The sequence below is a fragment of the Dendrobates tinctorius genome, unplaced genomic scaffold (genome assembly GCF_039654945.1).
Source record: "Dendrobates tinctorius isolate UK_male_01 unplaced genomic scaffold, ASM3965494v1 ptg000191l, whole genome shotgun sequence".
In the NCBI taxonomy this organism is placed as follows: Eukaryota; Metazoa; Chordata; class Amphibia; order Anura; family Dendrobatidae; genus Dendrobates; species Dendrobates tinctorius.
Window position 1 is genome coordinate 8345001 of NW_027361858.1, and position 25147 is coordinate 8370147.

General features: G+C 45.0%; 1 protein-coding gene across 2 annotated transcripts in view; it reads right to left on the minus strand.

Moving 5' to 3' along the window:
- Positions 1-25147, minus strand: part of SVEP1 (sushi, von Willebrand factor type A, EGF and pentraxin domain containing 1) — a 543713-nt gene that overhangs the window by 102732 nt on the left and 415834 nt on the right. For both annotated transcript variants that reach the window (XM_073552438.1, XM_073552437.1), the window contains exons 34-37: positions 10987-11071; positions 10600-10791; positions 7860-8027; positions 2435-3107 (exon numbers count right to left, since the gene is read on the minus strand). In XM_073552438.1, the coding sequence (XP_073408539.1) occupies positions 2435-3107; positions 7860-8027; positions 10600-10791; positions 10987-11071 (1118 nt within the window). The remainder of the gene's footprint in view (positions 1-2434; positions 3108-7859; positions 8028-10599; positions 10792-10986; positions 11072-25147) is intronic.

A 25147-nucleotide genomic window follows, 5' to 3' on the forward strand; every position in this document is an offset into this window, starting at 1 on the left:
TAAGGGGTCTAGTTTCCAAAATGGTGTCACTTGTTGGGGGTTTCCACTGTTTAGGCAATCGTGACATGGCAACCGCTAATTTTTCCAGCATATTTTACATTCAAAAAGTCAAATAGTACTCTTTCCCTTCCGAGCCCTGCCATGTGTCCAAACAGTAGATTTCCCCCACATATGGGGTGTCGCCATGCTCAGGAGAAATTGCACAACAAAATATATGGTCCATTTTCACCTGTTAACCTTGCAAAAGTAAAAAAAATATAGGTCTAAAGGAAATTTATTTGAAAGAAAAGAAAATGTTTATTTTTTCCTTCCACATTCCAAAAATTCCTGTGAAGCACCTGAAGGGTTAGTAAACTTCATGAATGTGGTTTTTAGTACCTTGAGGCGTGCAGTTTTTAGAATGGTGTCATTTTTGGGCATTTTCTTTTATATACTGCAGGCCCCTCAAAGTCAGTTCAAATGTGAGGCCATCCCTAAAAAAATGGTTTTGTAAAATTTTTTGGAAAAAATGAAAAATCGCTGGTCAACTTTTAACCCTTATAACTTCCTAACGAAAAAAAAAATTTGTTTCCAAAATTTTGCTTATGTAAAGTAGACCTGTGGAAAATTTTATTTATGAACTATTTTGTGCAATATGACTCTCTGGTTTAAGGGCATAAAAATTAAAAGTTTGAAAATTGCAAAACTTTCAAAATTTACGTCAAAATTTCAGTTTTTTTCACAAATAAACGCAAGTCATACCAAATAAATTTTACCGCTATCATAAAGTACAATATGTTTGGAGAAAACATTCTCAGAATCACCAGGATCTGTTTAAGCATTCCAGAGTTATGACCCCATAAATTGACAGTGGTCAGAATTGTAAAAATTGGCCCGGTCAGGAAGGTGAAAACAGGCTTCGTCTCAAAGGGGTTAATATAGCTCAATTAAAAATATGCAGAACTAGATACACAGCGTGCTTAAGTGTAAGCGGAGTTATGGGGAGACCTTCCAGAAAAAAAACAAACAAGTTTAGAACACACACTGCGTTCTTAAAATTGGTCTAAGAACAAGACTAAGTTTAAGAACGCAGAGTACGTTCGAAAAGCGTTTGTTTTTTTCTGGATGTTCTCCCTTTTCCCTCATACACACTTATGCACAATGTCTGTCCAGTGTACCACTTGTTTTTTAATTAAACTACATTAAAGTGTTTGTTTTTATCAATTATTGGATTGGAAACTGGATCATTTTTCTTATTACCTTACAGGACGCTTAGCAGCGTGATTGCACGCTTATTCATCGTCTGAATTTTTGAACATATCATCAAGTGTGATCTGGTCACTTTTTTCTTCTACTTCTACTGTGGCATGAGCGAGATGTCAGTACTCGTAGGGGGTAGAGTGGAGTAGCCCTGGATGTGGATTGTGACTCTCTATTAGGGGTGAATATGGCTCTCAAGGTTAAAAAGGTCGAAGATGACTGCACCAGAGATTTTGGACACCTAAAAATCTGAATCAGACAATATTCTTCCAACCGTTGACTTTTTATAACAAATGATTGTGAAGGATGTGTCTAACAAGAGATTCGTTATATTTTTCACCAGTTTTGCTTGAATGAATGATACATCATTCAGAAATTGGCAACTGAAAGCCAACTAAAGAACTGTTTCTTTTACTCCATATAGTTCCACATAGTAGATGTCTCCAACAACAAGTTTATTGGTGGTTTTCATTTACGACCTGAATACTATTGCATGGACTACAGTACCCGTTGTAAACCAGCACAATATTTACTGTAATTCTACAGCATATATACATATTAAAATGTTAATCAGACAAATTTTCTTAAAGAGATGCAGTTATAGTACTGAACCCCTTTAAAGAGAACCTTTTCACCAGATCAGGAGAGGTGAGGTTTTGCTAATGTTGTGTTCCCACTGTTCTCTCATGAGTATTCCCCTTTATATCTTAAATTTGCAATTCAGTTCCAGAGATATGGGCATTTTCATTTAGTGCTCATTTCTATATAGTCTCTGCAAGTGGTGTGGCCTACAGAATTCTCTGGGGGGGTGTCTTCAGACTACTCTACACCATTAACCGGTGTACCTCTTGGTAAAAAGGCCCTTATCTTTGAAACCATATGGTGGGCTTTAAAAAAAAAAAAGTAATACTCAAGAAAGCAGCTAGGATGAAATAAGATAAAAAAACTGGCCATTTTTTACCTAGTGACAGGCCCTCTTTAAATAAGTAATTTACTCAACTATAAAAACATACTGATAGGGAATTTATACAGTGAGCCCACTTTGGAAAGAGATGACCATGTCTGTAAAGCGCTGTGGAATATGATGGCATTATATAAGTAAGGCATAATAAATAAAATAAATAACTATGCTACAAAGAAATCTAGTTAATTAATTTTACAAGTAGTTACACAGAAAAGAAGTGAACACACACACCTCTATAACCCCATTTTCAAGTTCAGGTGGTTGGTTACAGGATACTGGGTGACAAGCTGGAAGTCGGCCGCTCCATTCACCAGATGCCTGGCATGTCCGTTTCTTCTCCCATTTTATGTAATAGCCTTTATTACAACTATAGGCCACCACTGCATCAAAGCTGTAGTTATTTCCACTGACGTAGCCATTTTTGATACCAGGTGGTTCTCCACAACGGACAGGTATGCACTGAATTGATGTAGGTGATGGGTTCCATTGACCACCTCGTAAGCACTCGATCTTAGAAGATGTGTTTAGTATGAAGCCCTCCATACATTTGAAGCTAACTGTTGTGCCAGAAACAAACTTTGCTTTATTGATTGATTCCAAGATACCATATGCAACAGCTGGAGGTTTCTCACAAAAATCAGCTATGCAATAAGGCGTTTCCTTGCCATTAGGAGGCACCCACTTTCCGAGAGCATTACACAGCATTTTACTGTTATCAGCCATGCTATAGCCATCAAAGCAGTAATAATATGCCGTGTCTCCATAAAGTCTATGAGCACTATCTGAAGAAGCATGGTCCAAATTCGGCGGTTCATCACATGAAACAGCCATACATTGTGGGATACTCTCACTCCATTTTCCAGTTGTTAAACAGGTTATAGTTTCTGGACCAACTAAAATGTAACTGAAAAAAAGATAAAATGTATAATGAATTTTGCTTACTAATTCATAGTGAGGTCTATAGCTCTTCTTTTATTGACATTTGACAAGTAATTTTATATCCACATTTTAACATCATTCCATATTTGGATCTAAAATTCTTCCATTCACAACCAAATAGTTAAAGTGAATAAGTGATCAGGTGTTTGTTATTTAATTTGAAGACAGCACAAGGTAGGGGCTGAGAAACAGATTTCAGGGATGTGTCACTTATTAGGCTCTGAGCTATTGTTTAATGAAGGTCTCATCACTAGGAGATTATCATTGCCCAGACTACAGCTCTTGTGAGCCCTGGTACGACCACTCCCCCTTCTCTGATAAGTAGCTCACTGTCAATTGACAATGTACACAAAAAGCTATGGTATGGGTGGGGTTCACTGTCTGAGCTCTGCTACGTGTTCATGTACAAACTCAAAAAGTCAGATTGTGTCACATCTGCTGCACCCAGTAAACTAAAGCCCCCATCACACACAGCGATCTCGCTAGCGAGATCGCTGCGGAGTCACAAGTTTTGTGACGCAACAGCGATCTCACCAGCGAGATCGCTGTGTGTGACACCTATCAGCGACCGGCCCCCCTGCCGGGTATCGCTGATCATCCTGGAATGGTCAGGACATTTTTTTGATCGCTGGTCTCCCACTGGCCAGCACGCATCGCTGTGTGTGGCAGGCGGGAGACCAGCGATCAGCGAGCTGGAGCTGGTAACTAAGGTACACATTGGGTTTCTAAGCGGTGCGCAGCGCTTAGAAACCCGATGTGTACCTTAGTTACCAGCGCGCTGGTGCAGGGAGCTGGTAACCAAGGTGCACATCGGGTTTCTAAGTGCCGCGTGCCGCTTAGAAACCCGAAGTGTACCTTGGTTACCAGCTCCCTGCACCAGCGCGCTGGTAACTAAGGTACACAGTGGGTAACTAAGCGACGTGCGTCACTTATAAACCCGATGTGCACCTTGGTTACCAGCTCCCTGCACCAGCGCGCTGGTAACTAAGGTACACAGTGGGTAACTAAGCGACGTGCGTCACTTGTTACCCACGTGTCGCTGGTGTTGATCGCTGGTGAAGCTGCCTGTTTGGCAGCTCACCAGCGATCATGTAGCGACACACCAGCGATCCTGACAAGGTCATATCGTTGTCGGGATCGCTGGTGCGTCACTATGTGTGACGGGGCCCTTAGTGAAACATTACTGGAGTCAGGGTCTCTTTTTCTACATTAAACTGCATTCAAATTAGGTAAAAAAAGCCTGGTGACAGATTACCTTCAAATGTTGAAATCTGGCTGCCACTAATAGGGTTGGTTTACTGTATTAGGCTTCATTAGAGGGGTTTTCCGGGATTTAAAAACAGTGCAGAGAATGAAGAAATGAAGAAATTTAGCATTTCTCGCGATCTCTGCAGTTCCTGCCGTGACAATGCCCATTAAATCATTCACATCACGACAGCAGCCAATCACTAGCCTCAGGAATGGAGTTTGCATGTAATTTTGGGCACAAAAAAAAATCCCAGGCAACCTTTAACTCCATATCTTAACAAGGTATCTGGAGATTTGTATGAGAATGGGTCTCCGGCTGCAACACACATCCTCACAATCTATAAAAAGCTTAAATATATTGAAAAAATGGTCTTTAAGGGTAAACTTTCTCATCATACATATTGAAATGTGCTCAATATGATGTTTTTTAACACATGACAAAAATTTAGAACTGTATGCCAGAATTCTAGCTAAAAAAGTCACAAATTTTGTTACATTTGATTTTTTGGTCTCTATTAGTGTTGAGCTTTCCGATACCGCAAGTATCGGGTATCGGCCGATATTTGCCGTATCGGAATTCCGATACCGAGTACCGATACTTTTTTCGTATCGGATACCGGAATCGGAAGTCCAAAATGCAATGAGCCACTTTTGTGGCTCTGATTGGCTGCCGAAATGACGTCATCATGATGCGCTGTCTGTGCGCATCATGATGCGCCATCAGTTCGGGCCTTCGGGGGGGCTGTGCCGACTGTCCGGGGGTCTGTACCGGCCTGCCGGTGGTCTGTGCAGGCTCCGGGGGTCTGTGCCGGCCTGCCGGTGGTCTGTGCAGGCTCCGGTGGTCTGTGCCGGCCTGCCGGGGGGCTGTGCCGCCCTGCCGGTGGTCTGTGCAGGCTCCGGGGGTCTGTGCAGGCATCGTCCGATGGGACAACAAGTCCCATCGGGCGATGCCTGCTACCATGACAGTGATTGACACATTAGCCAATGATGGGACAGTAGTAGTCCCATCATCCGGCTAATGTGTTGAATGTAAAAGAAAAAAAAAAAAATTTACATGCTACATACATGTTACATACATGCTACATATATACTACATGTAACATACATACTACATACATGCTACATACTACATGCATGCTACATACTACATACATGCTACATACATACTACATACATAATACATATATACTACATGCATGCAACATACATACAACATATATACTACATGCATGCAACATGCATACTATATATACTATATATACTACATGTAACATACATACTACATATATACTACATGCATACTACATACATGCTACATACATGCTACATACATACTACATACATAATACATATATACTACATGCATGCAACATGCATACTACATATATACTATATATACTACATGTAACATACATACTACATATATACTACATGCATACTACATACATACTACATACATGCTACATACATACTACATACATACACTACATGCATGCAACATACATACTACATATATACCACATGCATGCAACATGCATACTACATATATACTACATGTAACATACATACTACATATATACTACATGCATACTACATACATACTACATACATACTACATACATACACTACATGCATGCAACATACATACTACATATATACCACATGCATGCAACATGCATACTACATATATACTGCATATATATGTAGAATTTCCCACGCAGCAATGGCATAAAGTGAGACTAGGGACTTTTTTTTTTTTAAAGTGGTGGAGGAATACAGTGCGGAAGGATACCTACCTTCCGTCATTGTATTCCTGGAGCTGGTAGAGAACGGTAGCATCAGCTGATGCTGCTGTTCTCCACGCAAGATGGACGTGGGACCCTCGTGGACTTCTGCGGATCGGGGTAAGTATATTGGTGTTTTTTTATTTTGATATTTATTCCTCAGGCGACAATGGTTTCGGGGATCAAAGTGACAAGTGACTGTGAGTATGTACTCTATGTTATATGTACTGTATGTCTATATGTATGTATTGTATGTAGTATATATGTATGTTGCATGCATGTAGTATATATGCAGTATATATGTAGTATGCATGTTGCATGCATGTGGTATATATGTAGTATGTATGTTGCATGCATGTAGTGTATGTATGTAGTATGTATGTAGCATGTATGTAGTATGTATGTAGTATGCATGTAGTATATATGTAGTATGTATGTTACATGTAGTATATATAGTATATATGTAGTATGCATGTTGCATGCATGTAGTATATATGTTGTATGTATGTTGCATGCATGTAGTATATATGTATTATGTATGTAGTATGTATGTAGCATGTATGTAGTATGCATGTTGCATGTAGTATATATGTAGTATGTATGTTACATGTAGTATATATAGTATATATATAGTATGCATGTTGCATGCATGTAGTATATATGTTGTATGTATGTTGCATGCATGTAGTATATATGTATTATGTATGTATGTAGCATGTATGTAGTATGTAGCATGCATGTAGTATGTAGCATGTATGTAGTATGTATGTTACATGTAGCATGTATGTAGCATGTATGTAGCATGTATGTAGCATGTAAATTTTTTTTTTTTTTTTTTTTTTTTTTTACATTCAACACATTAGCCCCATGATGGGACTACTACTGTCCCATCATTGGCTAATGTGTCAATCACTGTCATGGTAGCAGGCATCGCCCAATGGGACTTGTAGTCCCATCGGACGATGCCTGCACAGACTACCGGAGCCTGCACAGACCACCGGCAGGCCGGCACAGCCCCCCGGCAGGCCGGCACAGACCACCGGAGCCTGCACAGACCACCGGCAGGCCGGCACAGCCCCCTGGCAGGCCGGCACAGACCACCGGAGCCTGCACAGCCCCCCGGCAGGCCGGCACAGCCCCCCGGCAGGCCGGCACAGACCACCGGAGCCTGCACAGACCCCCCGGCAGGCCGGCACAGCCCCCCGGCAGGCCGGCACAGACCACCGGAGCCTGCACAGACCCCCCGGCAGGCCGGCACAGCCCCCCGAAAGGCCAGTACAGACCCCAGAGAGGCTGTACAAGGCAAAAATAGGGTTTTTCTTATTCCGATACCGGAAGTCCCATAGACTTGAATGGGACTTCCGGTATCGGAATCGGCGATACCCGATATTTTTTTTAGATCGGCCCATACCATCCGATCCGATACTTTTAAGTATCGGACGGTATCGCTCAACACTAGTCTTTATGCATCCTTTGTCAATACTTTTCTTAAAAGTGAAATAGGGAAAATGGATGGAGTGAATGATGGTTTTGCTCATTTATTATGATCTATGACAGAAATTGTATAATTTTTTTGCAAAACATCATCTTCCAAGGCTTAGTTTACATTGTCTTGCTTATCAGTCAGACTCACTTTATTCATGTTGCCAGTTGACATGTTATGTCTTACAACTTGATTGTCTTACCCTTCTTTACAATTATACGTCACAGTTTTTCCAAAGGTAAAGTGACTTCCTTTGGAAATGGCATCCCTAACAACGGGAGGAGAACCACAAGTCACAAGCTCACAAGATGGAGGCTCACTACTCCAGTTACCAGAAGCTTCACACACCAAAGTTGTTGGACCCTGCAACCTAAGAAAGAATGATACTCAAATCATAATCAAAGTAAAAGAAAAGCAATAGCTATACTAAAAATATTTTTAATATGCATGGAGACTCAGTTTTGCAGGATGGGTGCTGTGAGGGACAATTTTGCCCGCCCTGCTGGTGCACTACAGCTGTGGCAATGGTAGGTGAAAATTTTGCTGTAGCAGTGGGCTTCATACAGTCTAATCAGAATGTTACATTAAGAACCTCAAGTTTAGTTTTGTACATTTTTACCTAGCAGCATTAGATCAATGTTTGATTTTTGGATGTGTGTTCCAAGTCTTTTTTCTACAGTTCTGGTGTTAGGCATTGGGATCCTCCCTCTGCACAGGATGGATCCAAAACCTTGTCTCCCTCTGCGGTCTCCCATTCTTCTTCCACTGCAGTGGAGCCTGCTCAGCAGAGACGTCAGTCTCAGCGTCTTGCTCAGACTCATGCTGTGCGCTGTGTTACTGCTGCCTATCCAGGTTAAGCTATAGTAACTGGCCATAGACAGCGGTGAGCAGTCGTTCCTGAGGCTGTCCAGGATTCACCCTACTGAGCATGCTAATGAGGTGGCGACCTCTCATTGGTGGTCGTTCGTCAGCTGCTCAGGTCCTGTGGCAGATCCGGATTGGCCTATGAGCAAGGTCCTAACTGACAGGAACGTATAAAAGGTTATTTGGGCCACCTGGCGGCGCACTAGGATCTTACATATTTGCGTCATGTGTGCTTTGGGCTTTGGCTCTGCTTCTAATAGCCTGCGTCTGTGAGTGAGTCTGTGAGTGTATGCGCTAGTAGTCTGCTATGATTGAGTCACCGAAGGAGGAAAAAACAAAAATACAAGCTAAGTCCAGAAAACCGGAGAGGTTGGTAGCTATCGGATTGCAGACCCCTGATCCTATCCACAACAACTAACAGTAGCCGTGGGGGGTTCCTACGATGCCCTAGACCCCTCGATCACAGCCGGAGAACTAAATAGGCCTAAAGAAAGAAAGGGCAAATCTAAACTGCCCCAGAGCAGACCCCAAAGCAATAGACAGCCCCCAACATATAATGATGGTGAAGCAAGATGAAAACACTAACACAGATAGAAAGATAGGTTGAGCAAACGATGGGGCCCAAGCTAACTAAAAAGGAGAGGATAGAAAAGCTGCTGTCTGCAATCCGCAAAAAACCCTACCAAAAAATGTCCCAACCGTCTGATAGGAAAAACAGGCCCTGAAGTCGCTAGGACTTCAAAGAGACTATATCAGCACTCAGGTAAATTCTGAAGACAGAGCAAAGAGACAAACTGATCATAGACAAAAAATGGAACTCAGCACACCCCCGACCGGGGATGGCTGAACTCCAAAAAACAAGGTAAACAAAACAAAACTAATAAGTTCAATAGCAGAGCTAAAACTTATCTTTGGGAAGCAGGAATCAGACTGGTCTCCAAGAATCCAGCAGAGAAATCACCAGCGACTCAGAAGGACGTCGGCTGCCTTATATCCAGTCAGCAGTTCCTGTTACCCAGTCATCATCTACCAGATCAGGTGTTTGGTAATCAGCCTAACTACCTTCCTTCACCAGAAGAGGGAGTTCATCAGACATCGATGGTGAAGGGGAAAATGAACTCACAACAGTAGTCCCTGGTGAGGCAGGTTATCCTCAACTCAGTACACAGTCTGGCCACGCACCGTGGTTCGCAGCAGTTATCACACAAGGCACAGTCAGGCCACGTGCTGGTGCACACCTCAGTTACTACAGGGCACAGTCTAGCCACACACCTGTTAGCACGTGCTGAAGATAGAGCTCAGTTTAGACACATATCTTCTTTACTGCTCTGTGGAGTAACAGAGCTGGTCCTTTATGTTCAGTTCACACCGTGTGACATTTAACGCAGCCTTATGTACTCTACAGCATTATACCGCTCTGTGGAGCAACAGAGTGCAGTACCTTAGCGTTCTGTTCACACTGTGTGCAGTTAACCCAGAGTGCTTTTTGTGAACACTTGCAGTGCAGCACCTCCATTGTTCACACTAGCTGCAGTTTTACACCTCTGCACGGTGGACCCTGGGTTGCGAGCGCACTTCTTTATAATATTTTGTTTAGTGCGTTCCGCCAACCCTAGCATCTGGTATCAGAATATTTTCAATAGTTTTCTTTAAAGGAGTATTCTGAACAGTAATCCAATATGGCCACCATCACCTATTTCAGGCTGCAACTCGTCCTTGGCACAAATGAGGTCAGGTTGCAGCCTGAAGAAATACTGCTCAATAAATATGTCTCCGAGTTACTATATGTCAGACAGAGGAGCAGGTGGGTAAAAGCCGCTCATGCTGACAGTGTACGGCAGAGCACAAACTCACAGAGCAGAGCTTCTTTTTACTCCTGTTCCATGTCAGGTTGTAAATCTGCCTATGTGAATGGAGTCGTAAGGGAATTTTAGAGTTTTTTTTTTACCTGTATGAGCATTATGCCTCAACATTGTCTTCTTTGAGTGATAACTCCATGACTATAATTCATTTTTGGGCTGAAGCGTATTTATGAAACTGTACTGTATATACTGTAATATGACATTCTTATAAGTTACCTGTATCCCATCTCACACTGATATGATGCTGTTGACTTGTACATTAGACCATTTAGAGTGAAATTCCCATTGGCTATTTTCTTTGGTTTGGAGCACGAGACTGACTCACATGATGGGACTCCATTGCTCCAGGAACCATCAGCGAGACATACAGCATCTTCATTGCCTAGTAAAGTGTATCCTTCATTGCATCTACAGCAACAAAAAGAAGAAAAATTTGATGATTTATACAGATTTTATCAAGCCAAAGATGAATAATGAATACAATAAAGATTACATTCCTATTTCAGTTATTACACTACATAGTATTCAACTGTCCATGTATTCAGTCTGCCAAGAAAGTACATGACGAAATATCAAAATATTGGAAATGTATCATTATTTTACCTGTAGATAACTGTGAAGCCATAAGTGAAATTTGAGCCAACAACGCTACCGTGCTTTGGAACTGGCGGCACGCCACACGACACAGCTTGATAACATTAGAAAGATAAAAAAAAGAAACATAATTCTTAACGCAGTTTAAATCACATAAATGGTCGAAAATACTTAAAGGAATTAGACATCAGAAAATGACCCACAAGATGCAGCCTTTCTTAAAATGACAACGAAAACGCGATGTGGATAAGTAACTTAACAATTAGCTACTGTATGCAAATTCAGTTTTTTGGTGGAAACTTTCTGCATTGATACATCTTTCTCGTGTGTGAGGCTATACGCCCACGTAGTTTTTAGGTTGGGCGGATTTTGTTGAAAAATCCGCAGGTAAATCCGCAGGACAAAAGTCCTGCAGTTTATCTGCGGATTAGCCTGCGGTTTTGCCCTGCGGTTTCACACCTCATAATGATAAGGTGTGAAACCGCAGCGAAATCCGCACAAAGAATTGACATGCTGCGGATTATAACCCACGGAAAAATCCGCAGCATATGCACAGCGTTTTTTTTTTTCCACAGGAAATAAAGGTACTGTACAACGCAGGAGAATCTGCTGCAGACCCGCAGGGCCAAATCCTCTGCGGATCCGCAGCGTGTGCACATACCCTTAGATTAAGAAAGGCTATTGCGTAAATAAGGTTTTTATGTTAAATGTATTTTATTTTTTCATTTTTATATCACAGTCTGTTTAAAAAAAAATTAGAAATCTTGCAAGTTTCTCACATTCGCCACTGAGGCTATTCTGGACTCATAGGGGCAAATAAGACTGGTGTCCCTGAAATTCTTAATGAATTCAGAAAAATGCCAGTTAATGAATTCGGCGAATCTTCTCAGTGGCGTGCGTCTCTGCACCTTGTGAGAAATGCTACTCACAACTCAGTGTATATACTAAAAGAAAAGTCCCTTGCATTAAGGCAGGAAAATAGAGGACAGTACTTCCAACATAAGATATATCACTAAAACATGGGAAAAGTGACTAAATGCCAAAAAGACAAAGCTAATGCAAAACTCCAAGAGCAATACATATATTTGTTAAGTGCAAATTCAATACATAGATATTATAAAAACATAAAAATTTGTTAACCTATACAAGATACTTAATATCTCATTAAAGGGGTTGTCCGGTCCAAATCAATAAGTATGCAGTCACTTTGATACATTGTATTAGATACAAACTCCCGCTCAGTGGGTGAGGCCTTGCTTCCATATGCTTGTATTGAAACAAGTGTATAGAGCAAAGCCTCACCCACTGTCTGGGAGTATGTAAAACCCATACATACCCTCTGGTCCTGGGTCAGAAACCGGCAAATCCCTGCAGCGCACAGCGACTGCAGACTTATCAGTTTAGACCGGACAACCCCTTTAGGCGGAATGAATATGTAATTGCCTAGCAGGAAAGAAGTCTTATCAGCTGCAGGAATGATAATGTAGCCACCGCGTTCCTCAACCCAATGTGCTTGTGAAAGTTTGCAAGATTACTATTTTTTCTAATACAGACTGATATAGTATCTGTCTCTATATTCACTGTGTGCACATTTATTAGGCAAGTGATTCTTTTGACCACATCATCATTTTTACGTATATTTTTCCAATCCAAGCTGTATAAATGTGAAAGCTTATTGGATGAAGCAGATCATGTGTATTTGTGCAATGAGGGAGTGTGCGACCTAAGGACATCACCTCCTTTATCAAGGTGTGAATAATTACCATATATACTCGTGTATAAGCCGAGTTTTTCAGCACATTTTTTTGTGCTGAAAATGCCTCCCTCAGGTTATACAAGAGTCAATTGTCCTGGACGGCCGGTGCGGGAGGGGGATTGGCAGAGCAGCGGGCCACAGAGGCAGGAGCCAGCGGCTGTGGGTGTCACCGTGCACACTGCTAAAGAGAAATGAATATTCATTTCTCTTAAAGCTCGCACAGTGACAACCGCAGCTGCCGGCTTCCAGAAGACATCTTACTCACCCTCCTGTGCGCCCTCACAGCATCTCGTTGGTCCTGGCCCTGGCAGCTCTTCCTGTGCTGAGCAATCAAGTGGCCTTGCTCATTAAGGTAATGAATATGCACATGTCTCTACTCCCATAGGCATGGAGGGAATATTCTTTATCTTAATGAGTGTGGTCACGTGATCGCTCGACACAAGAAGAGCTGCTGGTTCCAGAACGAGATGCATCAGGGTGTGCAGGAAGGTGAGTAGGATGTTTTTTTTTTATATGAAACATGCATACAATGACAGGAACCGGGGAGCCATGCATACAACGACAGGGACTGGGGAGCAATGCATACAGGGACGGGGAGCCATACATACAGGGACGGGGAGCTATACATACAACAACATGGACCAGGGAGCCATGCATACGACAGGGACTAGGGAGCCATGCATACAGGGACAGGGGAGCCATGCATACAACGACAGAGACTGGGGAGAAATGCATACAAAGACAGGGATGGGGGAGCTATGCATACCAGGACAGAGATGAGGGGACAATGCATACCCAGCTTATACTCGAGTCAATAAGCTTACCCAGTTTTTTGTGGCAAAATTAGGTGCCCCGGCTTATACTTGGGTCGGCTTATACTCGAGTATATATGATATTAGGCAGTTTGTTTTCCTCAGGCAAAATGGGCTAAAAAGAGTGATTTAACTGACTATGAAAAGTAAAAAATAGTTAAAAGTCTTAGAGAGGGATGCAGCACTCCTGAAATTGTTAAGACATTGAAGTGTGATTACGAAACTGTCAAAAGTTTTGTTAGAAACAGTCAACAGGGTTGCAAAAAATGCATTGAGAAAAAAAGACATACATTAACTTCCAATGATTTTAGGAGAATCAAACATGAAGAGACCCATTATCCTTCAGTGGTGTCATATTTCAGAAATGCAATGTCCCTGGAGAGCCCAGAAGTACAAAGTTTTTAGTGCTCAGAGATATGGCCAAAGTAGGGGAAGCTGAAACCAGTCTACCACTGAATAAGGCAGATGAGTTGAAACATCAAGACTGGACCAATTCATTCTTTAATGAATTAAAATGAGATTGACTCTTGACGGGTCAGATGGCTATGCCCATGGCTGAATCAGTGACTGGCACAGATCTCCACTTTGACTCCAAATCAACTGCTAATCCTACTGCCTGTCTTAGAAGACAATTTCTTCAAGCAGTGATAAAGGAAAAAGGTCTGCATCTTTCAAAAAACATGACATTTGTAGGACAATGCTCCATCACATGCATCGAAGTCCTTCACTGTTTGGCTAGCAAGTAAAGACCTTAAAGATAAAAGAATACAGTGAAAGAAAACGGAACACCTCTAAAAGTTGATCATCAACAGGATAAGAAACTGACAAAATCCATTGATGGAAGCCAAATGACTGTTCTTGAAAAGAAGGGCGCTATATCGGTCACTGAAATTTTTGGGGAATGTCAAAAATATATTTTGAGTTGTTTTATTATTTACGTTTTTCATTTAGTTGCAGAATCATTCTGCACACTAATACTTGACCATGACCAATAACTCTGCACACATAGATATTTTAGTAAGAAAGACAAAACCTCATTTTTAATTTCTAAGGCTGGTTTCACAGCGTTTTTTAGCGCAGCGCATCTTGCGCGTACATGTGCATGCATCCTGAACCCCTATCTTTAACATGGGGGTGCATGGTCTAGCGTTTGCATGCGTTTTTATGCGCATGCGGGTTTTTGTAGTGTGCGCCTAGGCACGCCGGATGCACCCTGTTGCATTTTTTGTGCATCCAACCTGTGTGAAAAAATGCATGCACACAAATGCGCACGGAATGCGCAAAAAAATCACATTACAGTCTATGGGAACGCTGGCGTGCGCATGGACAAGCGCACGCCTGCATTTAAAATCGCATGCGTTTTAAGAGTTAACACGGCTACAAACTGGTTAAAACGCATGCACAAAAATACAGCAAACACATGCAAAACGCATGATGCGTTTTTTTGCATGCGTTTCTAGTGAGCACGAAGCACAGCGCTAAAAAGCGCTAATGTTAAAGTAGCCTTACATATTCAGTATTATTAACCCTTTAGCTTGACTGATAGTACTCTAGTTGTAATAGTAAAAATAATCACCACACATACAAATTGGCCAATGATTGTGCACCCTGTGTATTTGGCCAATGACTGTGCGCACTGTATATCGCTAATGATTGTGCATAGTATATACTGTATATGGGTTACATAGTTACATAGGTTGAAAAAAGACCTAGGTCCATCAAGTTCAACCTTTCTCCACCAATTGTACATTTGTTATTAATTTAACCATAGCCTACAATGTTATGTGTATCAAGGAAATCATCCAGCCCTTTTCTAAAAGCTGTTATAGTGTCTGCCATTGCTACCTCTTGTGGTCGGCATTCCACAGTCTGACTGCCCTAACTGTAAAGAACCCTTTCCTATTTAGCTGCTGGAATCGCCTTTCTTCCACCCATAATGAGTGCACCCTAGTCCCTAGTATGGTCTTTGGAAGGAATAAGTCATGCGGCAGTCCTCTGTACTGACCACACATTTTTATACATGTAAATGAGATCTCCTCTGAGGAATCTTTTTTTTCTAAGCTAAACAAACCCAACTTTTCCAACCTTTCAAAATATGATAGGCCTTCCATCCTTTGTAATAATCTAGTTGCCCATCCTTGAACTAATTCTAACTTCTGAATATACTTTTTAAAATGTGGGGCCCAAAACTGGATCCCATATTCTAGATGTGTCCTCATCAGTGATTTATAAAGAGGTAACTGTGACGAGTCAGCTTCAGCTGAGTCGACTTTTTCTTTAGAGTGGACCCTCTGGGTCGTGGCACCCACCCACCAAGGGCTAGCTGACCTTGTGAGGAACCACCCCCTATACAAGGAGTGTCAGGGGCAAGACCAAGGGGGTGAGCCACCACGACTGCTGGGACCAGACGGCAGGCTCAAGGAAGACACAATGTGAGTGTCTGACGACAAGGGACGTGCAGGAAACAAGACAAGACGTGAGTTCAAGGTATCTTCATTAAGGAAAACTTCAGGGTAACATCAGGTGCAAGACGTGAAAACACAGGGAAAACACAGCAAGGTGCGTGCGAGGGCACGCCAACGTCCATGGCATGGTATGTGCTAGATGGCATGCCTGGGTACAGGCAAAGGCACGATGACATCGGACTCTGGACAGCAGGCAACGATCAACAAGGTCATCAGGCTCCGGAGCTCTGATGGCGATCGGCAGGATCCGGGCATCCGGCAAGCAAACCAGGGTTCAGACAAGGTGCAAGGCAGGGTTCAACACACTAGGCATGGTGTGTGTATAGGAGACAGGGTTCAAGGTCCAAGGTCCTGGACGTGCTAAGGAAGCCACCAGGATTCAAGATTCAAGGTCCTGCGCATGCCAGGGGCATGGTACAAAGAAAAGTCCTGGTCATGCTAGGAGGCACGTCAGGGTGTAACATCGCCATCGGATACAGGGACTGTTGTTCCTGCTTTGGCCACTAGGAGGCACGTCACCGTCAGACCCGAGCTCTGCTATTCCGGTCTCGGCCTCTGGGAGGCGCCGGATTGTCATGTCACGGTCAAACTCAGGGACGGCTGTTTCTGCTTCGACCACTGGGAGGTGCTGTGGTCCGCCCGTGGGTACTGCTAACAGGGAGGAGGCTCCTCTGCAGGCATCTGGCGGTCGCAGGTTGCGCTCCTCTGTCGGTCATGAAGGTGTTGGTGCATCACCATCTGGCCTGGTCCTGGGGGTGGTCCTAATGATGTCATCAGATCGTGAACCTGTGAAGGATGATCTGATCCCTCAAATACCTTGGGGCTGGTCTTGCAGGCCGGCAGATATAGTCTTGGTTTCCCCAGTGTGCTAGTTTGTTATTTGCTATCTTTGATTCTGACCTTCGCCTGGATTTCTGACTCTGCTCCTGCCTGACGATTTTGTACCTCTGCCGCCCTCCTGGTTTATGACTCTGACCTTGGCCTGGATTTGACTCTGCTACTGTCTGCCGTTTTTGTACCTCTGCTGCTAGCCTGGTTTAGACTTGGATTCCTGACTACGCTTGTGGTCCCGTTTTTTAACCCCTTTCTGGCGACCGTCCTGCTCTGGTGCACTGCTCTTATTCAGACAGCTACCTCCTGGGCCCTGCTGTAAATCCAGATCCCTGTATAGGGGTAAAGGGTGCTGTCTCACTGCAGCTCAGACTCGCAGATGGATGTCACATTATATCTGCCCCCCCCCCAAAAAAAAAAAGTTTTTGTATATATCCAACATATATAAAAGCGGTGTCCCTGAACTTTTTTTTTCTTCTCCCTTCTCCTGCCTGAGCTGATTATTTGACCTAACACCTGTTACCTGCTTCAGTGCACAGCCTGGAGGAATACTCCCATCCTCCTTCAAAAGCATGCTGCAGTCTGGAGACTTCAGGGAAAACGCTGGACGTCAGAGATCCACAGTCCTGGGACATCGGTCCCTGGGCAGCTCTGGTCAAACCTGCCCGGGGGCTCAGGTATTGCCCGCAAATGCGGCTAAAGTTTTGTTACCCGTCTCTCTCTCATTTTGTAAGAAATCTCTGTGTTTGAAGGCTTATGTGGATAGTGGCTCTGAGGGAAATTTCATGGATTCTTTGGTTGCCAGGATTCTTGGTATACCGTTACTGAGGCTTAAAGCCCCTATTAAAACCACTGCTATCAATGGCACATCTATTGTCCAGGGTGGAGTGGAATTTGTTACTTCAGGAATTGCAATGTCAGTGGGGGCATTACATACTGAACATATGTCATTTTTTGTGATTGATAATTTATCAGACGCAGTTGTTTTGGGTATGCCATGGTTACGCAAGCGCAATCCTGTCATTGACTGGGACCTTGGTGTTATTGTGCGCTGGAGTCCACAGTGTCAGGATAACTGCTTTTCGCTAGCAGTGAACCAGGTTAATGTTAAACCCCCTGCATACCTTATGCTTTCAGGGACTATGAGGATGTCTTTTCTAAAGTGGAATCTGAGAAATTACCCCCTCAGAGAATATGATTGCCCTATAGACTTGATTCCGGATGCCCGTCTCCCAAAGGGAAGAATATTTAATCTCTCCGGTCCAGAGCGTCAGGCCATGAATGACTACATAGCGGACAGTTTACGAATGGCTTTATTAGACCGTCCACTTCACCAGTTGGAGCCGGGTTCTTCTTTGTGAAAAAGAAAGATGGGGCCTCAGACCTTGCATTGATTACCGGGAATTGAACGCAATCACTGTAAAAAACCAGTATCCGCTTCCACTCATCCCTGATCTTTTTAATCAGCTTACAGGAGCCCGTTGGTTTACTAAACTTGACCTCCGGGGGGGCATATAATCTAGTCCGCATAAGAGAGGGGGATGAGTGGAAAACCGCGTTTAACACCCCCCTTGGCCACTTTGAGTACCTCGTAATGCCGTTCGGACTCAGTACCGCACCTGCCGTGTTTCAAAATTTTGTGAATGATATTTTCAGAGACATTTGTGGGGTGTATGTAGTCGTGTATTTGGATGACATCCTGATTTACTCTGCTGACCCTGTGACACACGCTCAACACGTCTGTTCTGTGCTCCAAAGACTGCGAGAACATTCTTTATTTGCTAAACTAGAGAAATGTGTTTTTTTTGTTGAGGAGGTACAGTTTCTGGGGTACATGGTCTCAGGCAAAGGTTTCCGCCAAGATCCAACCCGTTAAAGCATGGGTACAACCCAAATCGCTAAAAGTGCTGCAGCGATTCTTACGGTTTGCCAATTACTACTGCAAATTTATCAAGGGTTTCTCAGAGATTGCCAAACCACTCATGGATTTGAACCTGAAGGGGGCAGACGTGGCTAATTGGAAACCTGAGGCACTTCAGGCATTTTCTACTTTAAAAGTGTTTTGTGGCTAACCCGGTACTAATCCAGCCTGACCTGGACAGGCCGTTTGTGGTAGAAGTGGATGCCTCTGATGTTGGAGTAGGGGCAGTGCTTTCACAATGCATGGCATCCCTTACGCAACTTCGTCCATGTGCTTTCTTTTCCCGAAAGTTCTCTCCTACGGAGAGAAATTATGATATAGGGAATCGGGAATTGTTGGCCATAAAATGGGCCTTCGTGGAATGGCGTCACTTCCTCAAAGGTGCTAAACATAAAATTACAGTGATCACAGATCACAAGAACTTGACCTACCTGGAGTCAGCCAAAAGACTGAATTCTAGACAGGCAAGGTGGGCCTTATTTTTCCTCGGGGTTTGACTTTGTAATCACCTTATGTCCAGGTACTAAAAACGTAAGAGCTGATGCCCTCTCTCGCAGTTTTTGCCCCTCACAAGCCGAGGACTCTGAACCAGTTCCAATATTGGCCAATGGGATTGTTGTTTCGGCTGTGCCTTTGGACCTTCTGGAGGCGATCCGTAGGTCCCCAGAACAAGCCCCTGACATGACGCCCCCCAAAAATTGTTCATTCCAGCCACGTTTCGCCTGCAGGTTCTGAAGGAGTCGCACGACTCTGTTCTGGCAGGCCATCCTGGTGTCAATAATACCACCAGACTGGTGACTAGGAATTTTTGGTGGCCGACGGTGGTTAAGGATTGTAAAGATTATGTGTTAGCTTGTGAAATCTGTGCCCGCGCCAAGTCCCCCCATAATCGCCCTGCCGGCTGGCTCCAGTCCTTGCCCACCCCTGAGAGTCCATGGACCCACATCTCCATGGATTTCATTACTGACCTACCACCCTGAGAAGGGAAGACATGTATCTGGATGGTGGTGGATAGGTTCAGTAAGCAATGTCATCTTGTTCCCCTGTCTGGTTTACCTAATTCTGAAACTTTGAGTAAGCTCTTCATTGTTCATGTTATACAATTGCATGGCGCTCCGGTGAATATTGTGTCCGACAGGGGTACCCAGTTCGTTTCTAAGTTCTGGAGGGCATTCTGCAAACGCATCGGAGTTGAATTGTTCTTCTCCTCTGCCTATCACCCTGAGACCAATGGTCAAACTGAACGCAACAACCAGGCTCTGGAGCAGTATCTCCACTGTTACGTAACGGAGCATCAATCCGATTGGGTGGAACATCTGCCGTTAGCTGAGTTCACCCTGAACAACCAATACCAGGAGTCCATCAAAACTACCCCTTTCTACTGCAATCACGGACTGCACCCATGCTTTGGTTCATTTTCGGCCAGGTTGTCGGAGCTCCGGGGGGTAGAAAAATCTATACATCGGTTAAAGACTATCTGGTCGGAAGTAAACACAGACTTGAAGGGGTACCAGGTTAGACAAGCTTTGGCTGCAAATAGACGGTGATCCAAGGGACCACACCTGGGAGTTGGGGACAAGGTCTGGCTTTCCACCAAGAATATCAAGCTTAAAGTGCCGTCTGCCAAACTGGGTCCCAGATTCATTGGTCCATATGAAATAATGGAAGTGATTAACCCGGTAGCCTTTCGTTTAAAACTCCCTCAGTATTTAAATTGCCCAATGTTTCCCACAAATCTTTCCTCAAGTTGTACCGCTCCCCAATCCATCCTGTCCGGTCCCCTCCTCCTCCAGTTTTGGTCAGGGGCACCTTGGAATACGAAGTCCAGGGTGTTCTTGACTCCCGCTTAGTGAGAAGCTCCGTGCAGTACCTGGTACACTGGAAGGGCTATGACCTGGAGGAGAGGTCCTGGGTTCCCGCTAGTGACATCCACGCCAAAGGTTTGATTAGAAAATTTCACCTCCTTCACCCTAACAAACCCGGTTTTGAGGGTCCGGAGGCCACTCTTAGAAGTGGGGTACTGTCACGTCGCCATTGGATACAGGGACTATTGTTCCTGCTTCGGCCACTAGGAGGCACCAGACTGGCACGTCGCCGTCAGACCCGAGCTCTGCTATTCCGGTCCCGGCCTCTGGGAGGTGCCAGACTGTCATGTCACGGTCAAACTCGGGGACGGCTGTTCCTGCCTCGGCCACTGGGAGGCGCCGTGGTCCACCCGTGGGTACTGCTAACAGGGAGGAGGCTCCTCCGCAAGCATCTGGTGGCCGCAGGCTGCGCTCCTCTGTCGGTCATGAAGGGGTTGGTGCATCACCATCTGGCCTGGTCCTGGGGGCGGTCCTAATGACGTCATCAGACCGTGAACCTGTGAGGGATGATCTGATCCCTCAAATACCTTGGGGCTGGTCTTGCAGTCCGCCAGATATAGTCTTGGTTTCCCCAGTGTGCTAGTTTGTTATTTGCTATCTTTGATTCTGACCTTCGCCTGGATTTCTGACTCTGCTCCTGCCTGACGATTTTGTACCTCTGCCGCCCTCCTGGTTTATGACTGACCTTAGCCTGGATTTGACTCTGCTACTGTCTACCGTTTTTGTACCTCTGCTGCCCGCCTGGTTTAGACTTGGATTCCTGACTACGCTTTTGGTCCCGTTTTTTAACCCTTTTCTGGCGACCGTCCTGCTCTGGTCCGCTGCTCTTATTCAGACAGCTACCTCCTGGGCCCTGCTGTAAATCCAGATCCCTGTGTAGGGGTAAAGGGTAACGGGGTTGCTCGGGTGCTGTCTCACTGCAGCCCAGACTCGCAGACAGACGTCACACAGGGCACAAGGTTAACGGCAGGTCCCACACGTGCTAGAGAACATGTTGGGCTTTGAAGTTCAGGACAGATGTCCTGCGCATTAGGAGGGTCACGCCAGGGTCAGGGTTCAAGAAAAAAGAGCAGAGCACAGAGCAAGGTTCAAGCAAGACAAAGATTCAAGACAAATCATGGAACTCAGAACATGACAGAGAGACTAGGTTCAGGACAGAGCAAGGAAAGCGAAAGACTTGTGCAAGAGTAGCACGAAAATGCACAGTGCGAGAAACAGCGTGAGTGCAAGGGAGCACAGAAAACATGACTGGGGCACTGGCAGGCCGTACCGGCTGGAGGCACAGGTAGGCGGGCACGACTAGAGGCGGCACGGCTGAGGCACAGACAGACAGAAACCACAATATCACTGGATGCCGAGCACGGCTGAGGCACAGACAGGCGGGCACGACTAGAGCGGCACGGCTGAGGCACAAACAGGCGGGCACATGAAGACCAGGCGCGTGCAAGAGGGCACGCAGCCACAAGGCAGGGCTAGGCAAAGGTACAGGACAGAGACCCATGCGAGACGGCACGGCAAAGCCTAGTACGAGAGGTGCAAGGGCGCACAAAAAACGGAAACTAGACACAGAGTTCAAGACATTGTCCTGCGCATGCAGAGAGCAGGCCAAGTGCAGAGTTCAAGGCAAGGTCCTGCACGTGCAGAGGGTATGCCAGGGTCAGGATTCAGGACAGAGAGCGGAACGTAGGCAGTTGCACAGAGCCGAGTACAAGAGAAGAGAAGCGGAGCGTATGCTAGAGCCCAGAGCCGGGTACAGAGTCATAGAACTACCAGCGGAGCGTAGGCCGAAGCCCAGAGCCGGGTCAAGGCAGAGCCTGAGACTAGTCAGGGAGTGTGCTAGAGAGCACCATAGCACAGATATAAAACAGAGTACAGAGCTAGCAGCAGAACGTAGGCCGAAGCCCAGAGCCGGGTCAAGGCAGAGCCTTGAGACTAGTCAGGGATTGTGCTAGAGAGCAACATAGGACAGAGTCTAGCAGCAGAGCGTAGGCCGGAGCCCAGAGTCGGGTCAAGGCAGAGCCTTGAGACTAGACACGGAACATAGGATGAACAATAAGGCAAAGAAGATCTTAGGCAAGACATGGCAAAACAGGCTAAGGCAGAGAACAGAGGAAGCACTACAAGTCTAAGGATAACAAGGACAAACACGGCACGAAGGACAACACGAGACATGACATGGGACAAGAGACAGAGTAGAAGCACAGAGCGTGTGCAGAGAGGCACAACAGGGCAGAGTGCAGGGGCACAGAATACAGAGAGCGACCGAGCAGACCAAACAGCCATGCAGGGAAGCAACATGATACTCAGGCCCCGACCATAGGAAGGGGCGGTCTGATATAGGGCATTAGCACCTGCACTTCCGGGTCAGGACCAAGGGAGAACTTCCGGTTCAGATCCTCCAGGATCATAGAGAGGATAGCTGGATCAGACTGGGCTGGACCATAGAGAAGGTCACATGATCAGGGAGTCCAGGACCATAGGAAGGATTGCTGGAACAGATACTGCTGGACATAGAGAGGGTCACATGATCAGGGAGTCCAGGAACACAGAGAGGATTGCTGCAGGCAGAGCAAAGATGGCTGGTCACACAGCAACGGCGTGTAGCCATGAGGTAAAACGCACATGCACACTGGCCATGGCAGGCAGCCATGAGATGAGGCGCGTGTGCACACTGCTCCAGGCATCTTGCAGCACAACAGTCACGAGGTGTGTGTGCACACTGCAGGGATCTTGCTGCATAAGACATAACGGGCATGATAGTTCAGTGCATGTGCACACTGCTCCAGGAGTCATGCGGCATACCAGACATGGCAGGCATGATAGTTCGGTGCGCGTGCACACTGCTCCAGGCATCTTGCAGCACAACAGTCACGAGGTGCGTGTGCACACTGTTCCAGAGATCTCGCAGCATAACAGTAATGAGGTACGTGTGCACACTGCTTCCAGAGATCTTGCAGCATAACAGTCATGAGGTGCGTGTGCACACTGCGAGACCCGCGGGGCGCCCGCAGGGACCTGACCTGGGGACAATGAGGCATGACAGGCATGACAATGGGGATTGTGCAGCGCAAGCAGCATGGCCAGCATGACGGGCATGACAGTAACAATATGTTTGGGATCGTGGGATTTTCTCTCTCTTTTTATACTTCCTAAAACCTTGGTTGCTTTTGCGGCTGCTGCTTGACATTAAGTACTGCTGCCCAGCTTAGGCCTCTTTCACACTTCAGTTTTTTGCATCAGTTCAAATCCGCCAAAAAGTCAGACAAGCGGATCCGTTCTTAACTGATGTGAACGGATGGCACAGGATCCGTTTTTAGACGGATCCTGAAAATGAGGAAATTTAAAGGAAACGCTGGCTGGGAAGGAGAGAGAGAGAGAGAGAGAGAGAGAGAGGGAGAGGGAGAGGGAGAGGGAGAGGGAGAGGGAGAGGGAGATATTTTTTTTTTTTTGTCCGGCACCCAGAAAGAATTTCGGGTTAAATTAGTGCCTGGAGGATCCACCAGAAAAAAAAACGTTGCAAGCTCCGTTTTGAAATCTTTGAGGATGGTGATGGACAGCAACTTTTGGCGGATCCTCAAAAAAAATGGATGTAACGGACAGCAATCCGTCACAATCCGCCATTAATGCAAGTCAATGGGGAAAAAAAACGGATCCTCAAAAAAAAATTGAGGATCCGTTTTTTTCTAAACCTGACGGATTGTGACTGATTGTAAAAAACTGAAGTGTGAAAGAGGCCTAGGCTACTTTCACACATCAGTTTTTTGCCGTCAGGCAGGATCCGGCTATTTTTAGAAAAAACGGATCCGGCATAAATTTTGGAGAACTGTAGAAACGGATCCGTTTTTTTGCTGGATCCGTCTAGCAGGTTATATCTGTTCCTGGGGGCTGGCCAATTGGATCTGAGCATGCGCAGACTTAAAAAAACCGGATCCGGTGGCTGGATCCGTCTTTTTCTGGATCCGGCGCATTCCGGCGCCCATAGACTTTCATTGTAGCAAAAAGCTGGAAGCGCCGGATCTGGCGCTTCCGGCTTTTTCGCCGGAGACAAAAAACGTTACAGTAGCCGTTTTTTCCAGACGCCGGAATGAGACAAGTTGCCGGATCCGGCAAAAAATGGATGAAACGCAATGCCATCCGGCACGATCCGGCGCTAATGCAAGTCAATGGGGAAAAACTGGATCCGGCATTGCATTTTGCCGGATCCGGTTTTACAAAAAAAAGCCGGATCGCGCCTGAAGGCAAAAAACTGATGTGTGAAAGAGGCCTTACTTGTAACCAGAATGCACAAGTCCTTCTCCTGTTCTGTAGTCCCGAGTATACTCCCATTTAATGTATATGCCACTATAGGATCATCCTAGGTGCATTACTTTACATTTATCTACATTAACCCTCATTTGCCAAGTGTTTGCCTATTCAGACATCTTCTCCAGATCGTTTTGCAATATTGTAATGTCAAGGTCAGATTGTAATATCCTAAATAGTTTGATGTCGTCAGCATAGACTGACTCTTTACTCTCAAT